Source organism: Centruroides sculpturatus, unplaced genomic scaffold, assembly GCF_000671375.1.
Source record: "Centruroides sculpturatus isolate CEXI.00-Female unplaced genomic scaffold, Cexi_2.0 scaffold878, whole genome shotgun sequence".
Classification (NCBI taxonomy): Eukaryota; Metazoa; Arthropoda; class Arachnida; order Scorpiones; family Buthidae; genus Centruroides; species Centruroides sculpturatus.
The window spans coordinates 154,920-174,059 of record NW_019385132.1 but is presented as its reverse complement, the minus strand read 5'-3'; the positions used below and the strand labels follow the sequence as shown (position 1 = coordinate 174,059).

Below are 19,140 nucleotides of genomic sequence, written 5' to 3'. Positions count from 1 at the left end.
TTTCTATATTATAATATTTTGAATTAGTTTACTGTAAGAAGTTAAATAAAATTAAATTTGTTTACAAAAATATGGCATTTTTATGGAGAACATCAAAAATGTTATTTATATTTTAATATTCATATAGAATTTATAATTTTTAAATTATCAGATTATGATTAGTGTAGTTTTTGCTTAAATATAATGATTCTGTAAATTGTATTTACAATCTTTGTAAGTATTTCTACATTACTTATGAAATACTGACTTGAAGTGTATTTGGCATTTATGGTGCTCAAAATGATAGTTTACACATATATTTGAAAATCCATATGTAGTTTGGTCCAAATTAGTTTGGATTTTTTATACTTTATTGCATTTGATATAGATAAAAGATTTTTTTTGGTTTTACTATATGATATTCATATGGTGATAATCTGTTACATTTACTCTATACTCTATAATATACTCTATAAAGCATATTCTAGTATACAGAAAATGTGGGTTCACATTAACAGTACAAAATAATATATTATCATTAAATTTTACTATAATGTTCATTACCTTATTAATTGTATTCAATGTAATTTCTATTATAGGTCTGAGTTATTCAGTTTTGAAAGGAGTTTTGAAAAAAGGATATAAAGTTCCAACACCTATTCAGAGAAAGGTAAGAAAATTTAAAAAGTGGAATTAAAACTAGATTTATGAATAAGTGAATTTAATGATAATCATTTTTATGATATTTTTTGCTTTTCAACAGATAATTATAAACAGATTTGTTTTATTTTCATTAAATTAATCTGATTAGTAACTCTAAATTATATTGATTAAACTGTAGTTTGTTTTTTTTTAAATTATTTTATTTTTTTATATGTTACATATTTAATTTTGGTTGAAAAGCAATTTTTAGTGAATTCTGTTATAAATATGCAATAAACCAAAGCATGATTTGATAACCAATCATATAAAGTAGGACCTAGATTTAGTGGACAAATCTTAGGACCAGAAACTTTGTCACTTAGGTCATGGGTCAAGCTTAAGACATTGAACTGTTAAGAGATTACTATATATTTTATAATACTGGAAGTTTGACAGCCGGAAGGCTGAGTGGTTATGGTGGTAGCCCACTGCTCTAGGGGACCAGGATCAAATCCAGATGGGCTGAAAAATTCTCAAGAATTTTTCAGGGGGTGGTCTGATCAGATATGTCAACCCCCATCCCTCATTGTCTTGTTACTCTATTGTGGACCTGGCTGAACCCATAATGGGCTTGCTTAAAGAGGATTTCTTAGTGCCCACAGGGTGGAAAGATGTAAAAAAAAATAATGGAATTTTTTAAATAATCAATATGTGGCTTTGTTTTATAAAAGAATGTATGATAAGGACAGAAATCAGAAATAACTTAAGAATTATTGAAATTAAATGGCTGATTTTATGTGGTAATTAATTAGCATAATTTGACATTAAATGTCTTAAGTGCTGTTTTCAGTAAATTTAATAATTAGAAATTAATTCTGATTAGTTTAGAGAGATCTAAACTAAAAGATTTAGCCTAGAGTTGCATTCAAAACACGTTATCGCAAGTATTGCAAGGTAAGCAGGCAACATTACTAATTATACTATTTAGGTTTTCTAAGTAGGATCTTTGCCAATTTTTCCACCACATGATTCATTTGATTCTTTTCTTTCTTTAAAATCTCTAAGTTCTTTAAAGCCTCTCTTCCATTATGCAATGCGAAAATTCTGGTATTGATATATCAATGTTTGATCCAGATTGTATCAGAATATTATCTAAAAAGAGAACTGAAAAACTCATTTGAGAAGTTTAAGGACACAAAGAAATCTTATGAAACAAGTAAAAAGTAAATACAGTAGAGTATCGATCATCCAACTCAATTGGGGACTGGGGTTGGTCGGATAATTGAAAAAACGGATAACTGAAAAGTATGAAAAAATACATTATTAGTATAGTATATTAGTATATCGCTATTAACCAACTTCGCATTGAATTTTCATCAATGTTAAGCCTAACAACTTTTTTTTTTAAAATAATAATCGTCGCTATTGTATTGTTAAAAATTATTTTATTGTTCACAAAACAAACAACCACTCATAATTAGAAAATTAAGTCTTGTTTAAATACTGGTCTCCCTTCAATGGTCGAGCCGTGTTGCCAGCTAAAACACCAAAAATTTAACGAAAATAATATTTAAGTAGCCAAGACATAGCCAAATATTATAGCGCCGCATCACCATCGGACATTTGAATTTGCCGACTAGAACGCAGTCGGTTAACCGATGTGACGGTTGATCGAGGGTCGGATAATCGATGCTCTACTGTAACTTGAGGAATATAGGTGTATATTAAGTAAGCAGAGAAAAACCACTAGTAGTGATAAAATTGAAATTGAAATTACATTCATAAATAGAAATTTTGGTTGAAAATAATTAACATTTTCTAATCCACTAAAAAAGCACCACCATATGGTTAATATTTGCCAAACATTACAGAAAATGATATTGAAAGATTAAAAAAACCCATCATGTATAAAAAGTAATTAAATTTAATTAATGATGATGATAAAATATTACTATACTTAAAGTAGAATGTGAAGATGAAAGTGTTTAGATTTAGAAAACATTGATTAATAGTGCTTGATAACAAACTATAATTCCATTTTGGAAAATTCAAGCAGGTGACATTCTTAAAAACATTTTTGAAGAAAAAATCATTTGATTTTTTGAACTAAACAGTAAAATTATTGTTAATAAAATAACATTTCAATACAAGTGTTTGGCACAAACAGTTAAAACTCTCCCTTTCTAATAAATGATAGACAGAATGTTTAAAAACTTACTGATTATTTGATAAATTTATCTTCATGAGCATTAATTATACTTACTTTGTTTAGACTATTCCTCTAATCATAGAAGAGAAAGATGTTGTTGCAATGGCAAGAACTGGAAGTGGAAAGACAGCTGCATTTTTATTACCAATGTTTGAAAAACTCAAAACTCATTCTGCTAAAACAGGAGCTCGTGCACTTATTTTGTCTCCAACAAGGGAATTAGCTTTACAGACTTTTAAATTTACTAAAGAGGTAATTATTTATTACATATTTTACTGATTATATATAAATTGATTCAAATATAAACATCTATTAACCCAATTTTTTTGATTAAGGTTGATTAATCTGGCAAATTATTTGGCTTTAAATTGGTTGTTTTAATAAAAAAAAAAATTAAAACCCTGAGTAGAATAGGACTTTTAATTTCTTAAAAAATCTGAGATTAGTGTAGTTTTTGCTTAAATATAATGATTCTGTAAATTGTATTTACAATCTTTGTAAGTATTTCTACATTACTTATGAAATACTGACTTGAACTTTGAACACTTAAACTTGAATCACAGTGTATTTGGCATTTATGGTGCTCAAAATGATAGTTTACACATATATTTGAAAATCCATATGTAGTTTGGTCCAAATTAGTTTGGATTTTTTATACTTTATTGCATTTGATATAGATAAAAGATTTTTTTTGGTTTTACTATATGATATTCATATGGTGATAATCTGTTACATTTACTCTATACTCTATAATATACTCTATAAAGCATATTCTAGTATACAGAAAATGTGGGTTCACATTAACAGTACAAAATAATATATTATCATTAAATTTTACTATAATGTTCATTACCTTATTAATTGTATTCAATGTAATTTCTATTATAGGTCTGAGTTATTCAGTTTTGAAAGGAGTTTTGAAAAAAGGATATAAAGTTCCAACACCTATTCAGAGAAAGGTAAGAAAATTTAAAAAGTGGAATTAAAACTAGATTTATGAATAAGTGAATTTAATGATAATCATTTTTATGATATTTTTTGCTTTTCAACAGATAATTATAAACAGATTTGTTTTATTTTCATTAAATTAATCTGATTAGTAACTCTAAATTATATTGATTAAACTGTAGTTTGTTTTTTTTTAAATTATTTTATTTTTTTATATGTTACATATTTAATTTTGGTTGAAAAGCAATTTTTAGTGAATTCTGTTATAAATATGCAATAAACCAAAGCATGATTTGATAACCAATCATATAAAGTAGGACCTAGATTTAGTGGACAAATCTTAGGACCAGAAACTTTGTCACTTAGGTCATGGGTCAAGCTTAAGACATTGAACTGTTAAGAGATTACTATATATTTTATAATACTGGAAGTTTGACAGCCGGAAGGCTGAGTGGTTATGGTGGTAGCCCACTGCTCTAGGGGACCAGGATCAAATCCAGATGGGCTGAAAAATTCTCAAGAATTTTTCAGGGGGTGGTCTGATCAGATATGTCAACCCCCATCCCTCATTGTCTTGTTACTCTATTGTGGACCTGGCTGAACCCATAATGGGCTTGCTTAAAGAGGATTTCTTAGTGCCCACAGGGTGGAAAGATGTAAAAAAAAATAATGGAATTTTTTAAATAATCAATATGTGGCTTTGTTTTATAAAAGAATGTATGATAAGGACAGAAATCAGAAATAACTTAAGAATTATTGAAATTAAATGGCTGATTTTATGTGGTAATTAATTAGCATAATTTGACATTAAATGTCTTAAGTGCTGTTTTCAGTAAATTTAATAATTAGAAATTAATTCTGATTAGTTTAGAGAGATCTAAACTAAAAGATTTAGCCTAGAGTTGCATTCAAAACACGTTATCGCAAGTATTGCAAGGTAAGCAGGCAACATTACTAATTATACTATTTAGGTTTTCTAAGTAGGATCTTTGCCAATTTTTCCACCACATGATTCATTTGATTCTTTTCTTTCTTTAAAATCTCTAAGTTCTTTAAAGCCTCTCTTCCATTATGCAATGCGAAAATTCTGGTATTGATATATCAATGTTTGATCCAGATTGTATCAGAATATTATCTAAAAAGAGAACTGAAAAACTCATTTGAGAAGTTTAAGGACACAAAGAAATCTTATGAAACAAGTAAAAAGTAAATACAGTAGAGTATCGATCATCCAACTCAATTGGGGACTGGGGTTGGTCGGATAATTGAAAAAACGGATAACTGAAAAGTATGAAAAAATACATTATTAGTATAGTATATTAGTATATCGCTATTAACCAACTTCGCATTGAATTTTCATCAATGTTAAGCCTAACANAGCATGGATACTGCAACCATTGAGTTGGTTCCTCAACAGAAGTGAGGAACCATCTCAATCTTTGTATTTTTGTTGCAATTCACCCCCAGACCACAAAGGCTGGAAAACCATGCCAATGGGTGAAATGGACAATAGAAATGAATAAGTTTATCATCTGTACTTACTACACAATCACAAGACTCAAAATAAACATGACAGCGTACAGACAACAACTACACCATAGATTCACACAAAAATATCCTTGTGGCCATCGGCCATATTGTTACATATTTTTTTCGTTAGTTTGTAAGATAGTTTTTAATAGTTCCTTATTTCCTTTGTTCTCAGTCTGTCTAGAACTTTCTTTTAATTTCCTTTCTTCCCTCTGGATGACACCACCAATTCCAAGAAGTGAAGACAATGGACCACTAATCCCCAGAACTAAAGACAATGAGTTACCATTTCCAAAAATTTGAAACAAAGGGAGGGCCAAGACCCGAAGGCTGACAAGCATAAAGAACAAGTTAGTCTGGACTGGGCCTTCATGGTAGTCAGTAGAGAGAACAGAGAGGTGCTCTAGATCAGAGGTGACTTGTGACTGAATAATTCTGAGGGAAGTCCTTCCCTCAGAATTATTTGGTTACTAAGGACGAATAGAGAACTCTAGGGTCAGCGTTGATCGAGGTCCTAATATTAGAAAGAGATAGAAGATTACATCAGTATATAACTAAAATCCAAATCAGTGATCATCTAGTGACCATGAGATAATCCCAAAACACTGGGTATTGTGATCTTTCCTGTTTGCTGTCTCATAGAATCTGCTATGCCTTTAGATATAATTTAGTAAGTGTTAGATTTTAGTTCCTGCACGTGTACTATTGTCGCAAATTTACTTGTGGTACTAAACAACCGATTAATGTGTATAGTGTAAATTTAGTGGAGTGGGATCCAAAAAAGAACCTAGTTCATGAGCGGCAAATAAAATACTTGTGATTAAAAGAGTTTACTAAGTATTCTTTGTGCTAGTCTATTCGGTAGTCTATACACATGTCGTTCACAAACATCACATCCTCACCTCACTGTCACTGAACAAAGGGTTGTTAATCAAAAAGAACAATTATACACAACAACATTATACCACAAATAACACTAGAACATATCAAACAACAGGTTGCTGATCAAATACATCAACAGACAGAAACACTTAACATTAATGAAGATCACGTAACCTGTCAGGATAATCCAGCAACAAGTACTGATTACAGCACACACAACAACTATTACTAATGATACTAGAAACACTTCTTCATCCACACTGATAACATAGACATACATTTAGTTAATACACTCTCACTTATATTTCAGGAAACACTCACTAAATATACAGGAACAGATCCCACACAAAGATCATGAATACCAAAAATCAACACATCAAAGGAAGTAAGAAAAACACTAAATTATGTAAACACTCACTACCAAAGTATGTTCATTCAATTTCTACACTCTCAGACATTCATAAATTATTTTATGCTGGGAGTGACATATCATGGACTGAAAATACAATTGTAGACAGACACACACAAAATCACCAAACGATCACCTAAATATCGTGCTATAATATGGCTAATTAAATGATTGGTATCAATCATTTAACTAGCCATATTATAGCCCGATATTTAGGCGATTGTTTGGGGATTTATTGTATACTACTCGGGCTTTGTGATGTTATTATTTGGACACACACAAAACACAATTGTGTCACAAGTCTGCCTTGCAGAGAAGAATAGAAATGCAAATAAATGACATTAGACAGCAATTAGACAGGCTGACACAATAACACTAAAAACAACATAACACCCAAATTAAAGAAACAACTCACAAACATTTTCAAAAAAATCAAAACACACACAAAACACGAACATCACAACACACACATTACAGAATACGTCGATACACTAAAACAAAAACTTGCAGACAAAGCACGCAGACACAAACAATACAAGACATGTACACTACGAAAACAACAAAATAAATTATTCACAAACAACGAAAAACTTTTCTACAGACAAATCAGTACCAAAACAAATACTGAAACACAGCACAGTGGCACACCAACAGAAGAAGAACTCAAAACTTATTGGTCTTCTCTTTGGTCCAATGCTGTTACACACAATGCTGATGCAGGCTAGATCGAGGAGAATAACAGAAACTTACACAACATACCAACTATGCCCTGTGCTGAAATAAATTTACACGACATCCTCTATGCTGTTAACAGAACACACAACTGGAAGACACCTGGTGTAGACAACATTCACAATTTCTGGTATAAAAAGNCTTACACAACATACCAACTATGCCCTGTGCTGAAATAAATTTACACGACATCCTCTATGCTGTTAACAGAACACACAACTGGAAGACACCTGGTGTAGACAACATTCACAATTTCTGGTATAAAAAATTTACATCACTGCACTAAGAACTAGCTAAACACCTAACAATCATCATCATCAATCCACAAGACATGCCAAAATTTTTTATTCAGGGCATCACCTGCAGGAAACCTAAAAACAACGATACTACAATACAGACCAATTACATGTCTCCCAACACTACAAATTATTGACATCCTGTATTGCAAAAAAAATATACAAACATGTTGAAGAACATGACATTCTCACGGAACAACAAAAAGGTTGCCGTAGAAATCACGGGGGATGCAAAGAACAGTTACTCATAGATTCAGTCATTCTACAGCAAGCACACAAACAACACAGAAACATACACATGGCGTATATAGACTACAGAAAAGCTTTCGACAGTGTTCCACACAGTTGGCTGCTACATATTTTACACATGTTCAAAATACATCCATCACTCATTGCATTCTTCCAAAATACTATGCAGTACTGGAGAACAACACTACATCTCAGGGTTAGTAACACTTCCATACAAACAAACGAAATATTCATTAGGCGAGGAATTTTTCAAGGAGATTCCTTGAATCCTCTCTGGTTCTGCCTAGCCCTGAACCCATTATCCAACATGTTAAACAACACGCAATATGGCTACAATATTAGACATGAAAAAACAACACAGTTTATGCTGTCACATCTCATGTACATGGACGGCATAAAACTTTAGGCATCCACACAGAAACAACTACAGCAGCTCCTACAAATCACACATTCATACACCAAGGATGTGAGATTCTAGGGATTTTTAGATTCAAAACCCCACTTTTGTGACACCAATATGTGAACCGCCGGGGAGGTCAGAGATCTCCCGGTTTGCGTCACTAGTCAGGAGAGGGGAGGGAGAGTTTCTTGGGGTTGACGATAAAGTTAAGGACATAAACGAGTAAAGGAGTCTACCATTTTAACAAGTAAAAATAAGAATTTATTGAAATAAACAAAATCGACAAAAAGACTACACAAATTTCTTTCTAAACCGCCTAACAGCTAGAGAGAGAGTGTACACACTTTTTCATACCTCTTTGTATGGTTCCTAGGCGAGTAAGTCCATGTGGGCACTTGTTCAATAAAAGGTTGTTTTAATAAATGAGCACAATTATAAAAAGTTTGTGACTTTGGCGATGATCGGATAACGATGTTCGTAGATCGGAATGTCGGCAGGTTCAGAGAATCGGCGCGATGTTGTTGGTCCGGCATTCGTTAAGAGACCCCCCGGATGGGGTAGGAACTGTCTTTTATAGCTTTTTGCAGGGAATTTCCATTACGTGATCGAATGGTCTATGAGCTAAAGGTTATAGGTGTCCCAAGGACCTAAAACAAGTGACGAAAGTTGGATATTATCTATAAACTTTTGTGCAAGATGAGCTGCAAGTTATGCGAGAACAATGGATGTTGATAGTTATGACAGGAATGTTTACACATTCCTGGCTAAGATTAGTTTTTTCCTTCTAATTCGTTACATAAACGAAAGTGAATTAATTAAAATTTTAGTTAATAAATTCCGGATCTCACATAAAACTTTATGCATCAATATTAATATGGCTACAATATCAAACATGAAAAAACAACACAGTTTACGCTGTCACATCTCATGTACATGGATGACATAAAACTTTATGCGTCCACACAGAAACAACTACAGCAGCTCCTACAAATCACACATTCATACACCTAGGACATACAAATGGAGTTTGGCCTAGACAAATGCAAAACACTTCACATAGAAAAAGGAGTCCTAAAGAAAGAAAATTTTGCACTTGGAAATGGAGACGTTATTGAATCCATGGAAGAGGGCGAGTTCTACAAGTATTAGGATTCCAACAGGCCAAACTAACAGAACATACACAAATAAAGCAAAGATTAATTAAACAATACCAAAGTAGGTTAAATGCCATTCTCAAAACACAGTTAAATGCAAAACACACAGTTAAAGCAATAAACACATATGTCATCCCAGTACTCACATACTCTTTTGGAGTTATATATTGGACTCACATAGATCTCGAGCAACTCCAAAGGAAAACAAGAACAGCACTTACTAAACATAAACAACATCATCCTAAATCCGCCACAGAAAGATTAACCCTTCCACGTAAAGATGGCGGACGTGGCCTGATTGACATAGTTAACCTTCACTATAAACAAATACAGTCACTGCGAGAGTTTTTCTACAGGAAACGAGAAACATCACAATTACAAAAAGTAGTAACTCTAGCAGACTCAAATAACACACCTTTAAACTTACACTCACATCATACGGACAGGACACAACATATAAAAAGCATAGACATCATTAAGCAATCGTGGGCTTAAAAGGCACTTCATGGCAGGCATCCTTATGACCTGGCCCAGGATTTTGTTGACAAAACTGCGTCAAATAGCTGGTTAGATTGGGAATGCCTCTTTGGGGAGACGGAAGGATTTATGATTGCCATACAGGATCACATCATAAATACTAAAACTACAGAAAACACATACTCAAAGATACAACATTCACAAATGACACATGCAGAAAATGTCACATCATGCAAGAAACAATACAACACATTAATTCTGGTTGCAAGCTCTTGGCACAGACAGATTATTTGCACAAACAGATTATTTACACAGACATAATCAAGTAGCAAATATAATACACCAAGAGTTTGCAAACAAACACAAATTATTAGACATCAATGAACCATACTACAAATACATTCCACAGACAGTATTGGAAAATAACATGCACAAAATGTACTATGACAGAGCCATAATCACAGATAAAACAATTTATAACACACCAGACATCACACTCATCGATAAACAAAATAAAATCACACATTATAGACATATCTGTTCCAAACACACACAATATACAAATATACAAAACACATGCACTGAAAAAATCAGCAAGCACACCTTATTTTTTGGGCAAGTACGGGAACTTGCTCAGGAAATAAGGAATCTGTGGAGGATGGATAGGGTGCTTATTGTACCTGTTGTTCTCTCCTGTACAGGCTAACCACACACACTGCACAAAAGCCTGGGAACATTATAATTGGATAGAAATACATACATCACACTACAGAAGACCATTACATTGTATACATGCCATATTGTTAGGAAATTCCTGAATACAGGCACACACACTGACACACTTATTTAAATTTAGTTTTGTTCTGGTTGCTATTCCTTGACTCTGGTTTTGTATAGTACACAGCCACCAGTGTCAACCGAGTATAACCCACTAAACCCAACATAATAATATGATACTGCAATGAATTATACAAAACATTTTTATTGACAAACTTTTTTTAATTTGACAGTTATCTTAATGGGAATCATTACAATTAGTTGATTTTTTTTTATTTTTAACAAAATATTAGATGTAGAATTTCTTCTTGATTATGATCTCATCAGTAATAATACAGTTATAAACATATTAAGATAAATCATAAAATGTAGATTTAATGTAAGCATGAATTCAAAAATTGCTATGTAAACATGAAGATAAATATTTTTAATATTTTTCATTTTAGTTGTAAACTTAATAAATAAGCTATTTAATATTTGAGATTAAACGTGATTAAAAATGTCCTACATCTTAATATCATTATAGGTAAATATTTTGATTTATTTATATTATATATTTATAATATTGCAAGATTGTATCAATGCTGGTCTTGTCATATATTAATTTATTTATTAATAAAAAATATGCTATAATTGTTAAGAAATGTTAAAAAAAAAATTAGTTATTTTAGAATTAATTTGGTTAGAAAAGAAGTATTTAATGCTGATGAATCAGAATCACTAATACAATTCATAATAATATAATTCATACTTATCTTAATATAAATTACTAATGGAACAGTAGTTAATTTGCTTTATTGGAAATTCATTTTAACGATTTTTAGGCTCAAGGTCAAGGTTGTATAATTTACTGAGTTAAAGATTTTTAGGCAATCAAAATCTCTAGATTAAAATATTTTGAATTAATTTACTAAATAAAGTTAAATAAAATTAAATTTATGATCTAAATGATTTTCAAATCAAACAAAATGAGGAGGAGACTGTATTTGCCATTGAAGTATAAAATTGTATATCAGAGTGATTAAACAAAACAAAGTTAAAAAAATCTGCAATTTTTTTTCTGTTGAAGATTGTTTGAAAAGTATAAAATATTTTTGGTGCAAAAAGAGTTGAAAAATAATTAAATTTGGCACAAGTAGCCAAACCTGACATCACTATATGCAAACTAACATGTGTTTGCATGGGACTGCATCTATTTAAAGAAGTTGGCATTCTTAAACTTTAATTCCTAATTTCTGAGTATAATAAAATCAGATGTTTGAATTGTTCTACAATTGGAGGTTGAACCTGTTTTTGCTTACCAGGAGAAGAAAATTATTCTACTCAAGATAGAATATTTATTACAGTACCACTTTGCTTTTACTCATTTTGATGTGAATAATTAAATCATCATTGGAAATAGCTTATTTCTTGGGGATTGTAAAGGTAATTTACAGTTCAGTTTAATGAATTTTGGTAAAATTCTTGTTTGCTTTATTGTGTGAAAATTAATTTTGTGACAATGGCATTATGCCAGGATAATGGCAAAATTTGAAAAAACACAAGAATTCATTTTATCTGTGTTCATTTAAGGTGATTTGACTGTAGTAACAAAAGAGTTTGAAGTAACTGTGTGACATATGATTTTATACTTTCAGATCTTAATCATTGTTATGTAGGATTTAGTTACAAATCCTCACTGTAGAACAAATAAAAAAAAAACAACAAAAGAAAGAAATAATAATTTTATTCAGTTTTTATTTTAAGAATGGTTTTATTGTAAAGTATATTTCAAAATGTTCTTCAAATGCTTAAAATTTATCTATACTAATATTATAAAGAAGTAATGTTTGTATGTATGTATGTATGTAAGTTTCTTTGCAGCAGGTAATCTCCGAAACTACTCATCCGATTTCAAAAATTCTTTCACCAATATTTAGAATGGAACCTCAGGGTGGACATAGGCTGTATATTATTCCGATAAACATTCATATAAATTAAAAAAATATAATCTAGATTAAGGCTTTTATGTCCAACAGATGGCGCTACAAGTACGACGCCCTAAGTTTGCTTTTCTGTGAGGCATTATGCTTTTCTGTGAAAATGAACTAAAGCAGATCATCTTCTATCTATCTATATAAATAAAAATGTAATGTTCGTTTGTTCGTACCAACTCCTTTGAAATTTTGACACAACACTGCATTCAAATATGCACGTCTTTTTATATAATATACGTGTCAAAATTGCCCCCACTGAAGGGAGATGGTTAGGATTAAGGCTTACCGTAAAGAACTCTGCTTCTATTTATACATTTTAGATGCGGGTTTTTGCATTTTTGATTGCGTTTTAATAGGGTACATCAACAGAATGTATACTAAGAAGGGATTTTTCGATATTCCCCACGGGGGAGAGGGACAGAATTAAGGCTTACCGTGAAGAACTTGGCTTCTATGATACTATTTTAGATGCGGGTTTTTGCGTTTTTGAGTGCGTTTTAATAGGATACGTCAAGAGAATGTACACTAAGAAGAAATTTTTCGCAAAATTTCCCCCCACGGGGGAAGTGTTATACATTTATAATAGATACATTTTGAGCCACAACAACACATGGCGGGGTCTGCTAGTCATTAATAAAAACATTGTTATTAAATTAAGTTTATTAGAGATAATTGGTGAAATTATTAATATTGAACAATTGACGATCTGCATGCAAGAAATGCTCAAGTCCATTTTCTAAACTTGTCACAAATGAGTGTAAATTATACAAATTAATTGTGAAATCACAATACTAGATATATAAATTATTTCCTATGTTTTCCTTTGTTGCAAGGTGCAGTCATATTCTGTTGTTAACATCTTCGTCTGTTAGCAATGGAGTCATGCTGGTCAGCTGTCTAACTGCTTTCAGGGGAAAGTTTTGAATTGAAATAATGTGACTTCCAGTTTGCATCAGAAGTTCATATGTAATTAATTGGGGCCTTGTGCCACCACACTTTCCATGTCTGGCCTTGAATTTTTTTTATCTAACACTGTTCTTGAGGTTAAGGAAAGACAGACAGACAGACAAATGGATGGATGACAGTGGGAACTTATAAGTCTACAATTTTTTTCAAATTGCAGCCCAATGAACCTGATGTAATAGACATACAACTTGGCACTGATTTTTGCTTTCAGTTATCAACCCTGGTTTAATTCAAAGACCAATGGACTCCCTGCAAGCTCAGAATTCTGTCTTTTGTTACATTCTCTCTGGTAAAATCAATATTAGTGTGCAACAATAAATACATTCATTTCACATCTTTACTGAAGAAGCAATGCATAAACAACTTATTGCATTTTGGGAATTAGAGGAACTTTCAAATACCATAGTATATACCAGGGGTAGTGAACCTATGGCACACATGTCCAAAGTAGCATGTCAGGAGACATAAGCATGTAGTGTATCATACAATTTTGATTTATTGCTTGTCTTTTTCAATCATCCATTCAGTTTATCACTTGATCATCCTTTTTTTCAATCATCATTTTTATTGATACATTTACTTTAATTAAAGCATATTCATTCAATATTTTTTAGATATTGTTATTTGAAGTCTAAAACTTTGCCACACAAACATTTTTAAAAGATGTGTATGCTTGTTGTATGGCACACTTGTAGACATCATCAATGCCAATCCAAGGTTATGCATTAACTACAGTAACACATGGAACATCAGCTATTCCAATGTCTTACACAGCAATTCTGGAAAAGATGGCATACAGAATATCTGATCTCTTTACAATGGCAAACTAAATGTACAGTACTTAAGAAAGGAACATCAAGACAGGACAGGTAGTACTAATTAAAGAAGAGAATCTTCCACCCTTCAAGTGACTTCTTGGTTGAGTGACTGAAATACACCCAAGCCAAGATGGACTTGTCTGAGTCATCACCCTTAGAACTACTTCAGGGACTTTTAAAAGACTAGTTTGCAAATTGTGTCCTCTACCCATAGAATCATCAGATTAATGATTTAATTGAACTTACATATACAGTGGAACCTCTATATTCATCATTAATTTGTTCCTAAGGATGTAACAAATATGGAATATGATGAAAATAGAAACAATTTTTCTCATAATAAATAACTGATATTCAATTAATCTGTTCCTATCCTGAAAAAAAGGTACAAGAATAAAAATTATGTCGTTTGTAAAACTTTATCTTTATTGTACTAAATAAATACAGTATAGTGGTAGAAAGGAAAGAACAGTATTATTAATATAGTATTATTGTTTAGAAGAAGACATATCAATTAAAACATTAAGCAATTTTAATTATGATCATGGGGTCTGTTTTGCCAATGATTTCAATTTAATAAAGAACTTGTCCAGTGTTGTGTGTTTTTGTCTGCTTTTTAAAACTTCTGAAGTAGGCAATTACAGTATCATCGAATGTATTTGTATTTTGGTTGACTAAAGCAACATTTGGGTGCCACTTTATTGGAACATGGTTTCTCGCATTGATTATTTTTCAATAACTCAACAACACACACATTGACCACACAAAACAGACTGATTAACTACAGCTAGCTAACATGGCTAGCTGATCAGCGCAGGCATGCGATTGTAGTGCCACTTCCAGTGTCGGGAATAACGACAAATACAGAAAATACTGTCGAATATGGAAAAATAAATAATCGAATATCAAATGTTACAAATATAGAGGTTCCCGTCCTGGCCTGCTCCGCGAGCTGTATCAGATGTGTCTGCAACTGGGCCATTTCCCAAAGTTGTGGAAGCGGGCGCGACTTGTGTTTATTCATAAGGAGAGGCACCCGAAGGATGAACCGAAGTCGTATAGACCGATTAGTCTCTTGCCAGTCCTAGGGAAGGTTCTTGATAGAATCCTTAGTGACAGAATACATTACCACCTAAAGCGGAAAGGGCTGTTACACCCACACCAATATGGGTTCCGGCCGGACTTCTACCTGCCAGGCGTTACATCATGCGGTTTCTCTGGTTCGCCAGAACCGCCGGCAGGGCCTCCACACGTCGCTCGTTTCGATGGACGTCGCGGGGGCTTTTGATAATGTCTGGTGGCCATCCATTGTGGGTGAACTGAGGAAGGCGAACCTGCCGATCACCCTTGTATCGCTTTCCAGGAGTTTCCTGAGCGACCGTGAGGTAATATACGAGACACCAAGTGCAAGACATACGAAGATACTGGAGAGGGGTTGTCCCCAAGGATCCTGTATCGGGCCTTTGCTTTGGAACATTCTAGCGGACACGGCGCTGCGACTAGTCCTTCCAGACGACGTCCAGCTGCAGGCATATGCAGACGATCTGTTGTTAGTAGTTGCCGGTTACGGCCGAAGCAACATGGAGAGTCGCGGCAACGAAGCAATAGAACAACTCGTTCGCTGGGGAGAGCTGCACAAGCTCTCGTTCAGCCCCGAGAAATCGGAGGCCCTGACGGTGGCCTGGTCTGGAGTGTTGGCCCGCCGACCAATATACCGGATCCGGGGAAACCCCATCAGAAGGGTGAGCGAGATTAAGTACCTCGGTGTTACCATCGATCAGACACTATGCTGGACACCCCATCTGAGGAACGTCCGTGAAAGGACGAACCTCATGATAGCAGCACTATCAAGACTAGCGAGACAGGACTATGGCTTAGGTAGAGAAGCGCTCCGCACCATCTACAAGAGGTGTGTGGAGCGAGTCATCTGCTATGCCTGTGGAGTCTGGTGGAAGGACACCGACAATGTCAAAATGACCAAGACGCTGCTCACGATCCAAAGGCCCGCTACCCTGCGGATCATTAGAGGTTACAGAACTGTGTCTACGGATGCGGCCCTGGTCTTGGCCGGGCTGCTCCCGCTGCCCTTGGTAATCAGCCAAGAGGCAGCCTTCTACAGAACCACGGTAGAAGGTCTAGAGGTAACGCATTGTAATCGGAAGTACCCAGCCAGACTTAGGGAGAGAGTCGATGTGTATAAAAGTCCATCCGGCTCAACGGATTGGACTCGGCTGGGAAGTCAGTGAACCGACCGGTACGGGTGTTGAAATATACACCAATGGCTCAAAAGACGACAGCTTAGTTGGTGCCGCATTCTGTGTTTTCTGTAACGGAGTGCAAGTGTACGAACAGTCGGTCAGACTGAATGAGGAAGCGTCCATGTTTCAGGCAGAACTGGTGGCGTTAGGCGGGGCGTCCCAGTGGATCCTATTACATCCGGGTCCAGAGCCGATCACGGTTTACTCTGATAGCCAGTCGTCGCTACAGGCTTTGAACGACGGGTACCATCGCGATTCGCTGGTACATGAGATCAGAAGCAAGGTGCTGAGGGCGAGGCACGAGCGACAAGTTACCCAGTGTTGGGTACGAGGCCACACCGGGATCCTGGGTAACGAGCATGCCGATCAGCTAGCAAAGGCGGGAGCTAGCGGTCCTTTTATAACGAGGACGGTTGAACCCTCGGCTATTTATATCAAAGGAACCTTGCTGAAACGATCGATGACCACCTGGCAAGAGCGCTGGAATCAAAGTACGGTAGGTAGGTCAACCTACGCCTTCGTGCCTGTAGTTGGCCTCGCTCTAGTGTGCTGCAATAGGCTCACGACTCAGATACTGACCAACCACGGGAAGTTTCCCCGCTTCCAGTCCCGCTTCGGGCAGGGAGACGGTAGCTGCTCCTGTGGCAGCTCTTGCGGAGACGCAAGACATTACGTACTTGACTGTCCTCTTACTGAGGACTTCCACCGAGGGGCCGACCAAGTCGACTGGTCTCGGCCGCCTGAACAAGTACTTCGAACGCTAGCAGCTAGTAAAGGAAACTTAAAGAAACTAGAGAAACTGATGGAAATGATCATGAACTTATGATTCATGTGAATAATAAATAAACTATAAATTAGTCTGTGGAATGAATTAGTCAGTGGATTAAAGTGCAGCATCAACTGCACAACCTAAAACTATGTCACGTTAGCGAGCTAGGGCCTAGCCCCGCGGACGGGAAACCGGACGTTCGGCAGGGCCCAAAGCTTTGTCGTTTATAGGTTTTAGCGGCAGAATCGCCGTAAGTCAATGACGAAGGAAAAGACATAGTCTCTAAACCCTGTGGTGCCAATTTGGCGGGGCAGGGAAAGGGATCCCAATCGGGAAATGTTCCTTAAGAGACTTATAGAGGTTCCACTGTAATTTATTCACTTGATTCGTTTAATTGATATCTAATCATCCATCTCCTGATCACATTGCTTGAAAATTGTGCCTTTAAGATGAGCAGTAATGTTGAGCATTGAGCTTTCTGAACCCTTTTTTGATTGTCTGCTGATCTGGCAACAATGGGAAACGATGATGTGTTGAGCTGGCAGAATGATAGAGGCATTGGTTGGTGGGAGTTCAGTGGAGTATCGAGCACATGGAACATGCTTAGTTCTTTCCAAAAAACATTTACAGAATCAGATGACTTCATTGTATCAATATATTGTGTTAAATGTTTATTGCATTTTTATATTTATTGTAGTTATCAATACATATATTGTGTAATATAAATAAATTTTAAATTAAAAGCATTTTCTAATTCTTTAGTTGGGAAAATTTACAACATTAAAAGCTGCAGTTATACTTGGAGGTGATAATATGGAAGATCAGTTTTTGGAAATTCATAAGAATCCAGATATTATAATAGCAACTCCTGGAAGATTGCTGCATGTAATTGTTGAAATGGATTTAAAACTTTCAAATATTGAATATCTTGTTTTTGATGAGGCAGATAGGTAAGTTAATTAGTATAATTAAATCAGATAGTTTGTTATTAATTATAATAATTTTTTTCAAATATACTGTATTTTTGTGGATTGTCTGACATGTCTGTCTAAGCAGGGAAGACCATGAAATCAGATATTTCAATATGGTAAAAACTGGCACGTCAGTTTATCTCTGGAAAATGTCGGCATGCTAGTTTAAGTGAGGTTACACATCCCTCACTAGATGGCTCAAGGGAAAAAATGAACAAGTTACATTATGTAAAATTGAATGAGTTTTTATTCTAAAACTGTCAGCATTACATCAAAAACTAGGATTATATGTTTAATTTCTGCATTTGTCTTTTTTTCTAATGTAAAATACTTGTGGAATGCTGAAAATGCTTCTTTAATGTTTGTTTTATTGTAATTTGATCCAAAAACACAAAAATAAACATATCAGATTTCAGAAACTGGCTGTAAATTATCTCAACTACACCAATTAACATGGGCTTTTTGTCAAATATGAGAGGAAAGTGTTATCTTTAAGGTCAGGTTAGATAGTGCAACCTACACTAACTACTACTACAACTAATGCCAATAAATTGCTGATTGTTTTATTGCCCTGTAAACAAAAACTTTTCCTGGTTGTAAGTCAGTCAAATTACAATGTTATTATTTTATTGTACTTGGAAAAATGTTTCATTTAGTTAACAACTAGTTTTGTTAGATCTTATTAATTTTCTTTTTTA

General features: G+C 34.3%; 1 protein-coding gene across 1 annotated transcript in view; it reads left to right on the top strand.

Moving 5' to 3' along the window:
• Positions 1–572: 572 nt before the first annotated feature.
• LOC111635219 (ATP-dependent RNA helicase DDX54-like) overlaps positions 573–19,140 on the top strand; it is a 42,239-nt gene continuing 23,671 nt past the window's right edge. Inside the window, exons 1-3 of the mRNA XM_023380116.1 lie at positions 573–649; positions 2,894–3,082; positions 18,234–18,421. Coding sequence (XP_023235884.1) covers positions 2,933–3,082; positions 18,234–18,421 — 338 coding nt within the window. The 5' untranslated portion in view covers positions 573–649; positions 2,894–2,932. The remainder of the gene's footprint in view (positions 650–2,893; positions 3,083–18,233; positions 18,422–19,140) is intronic.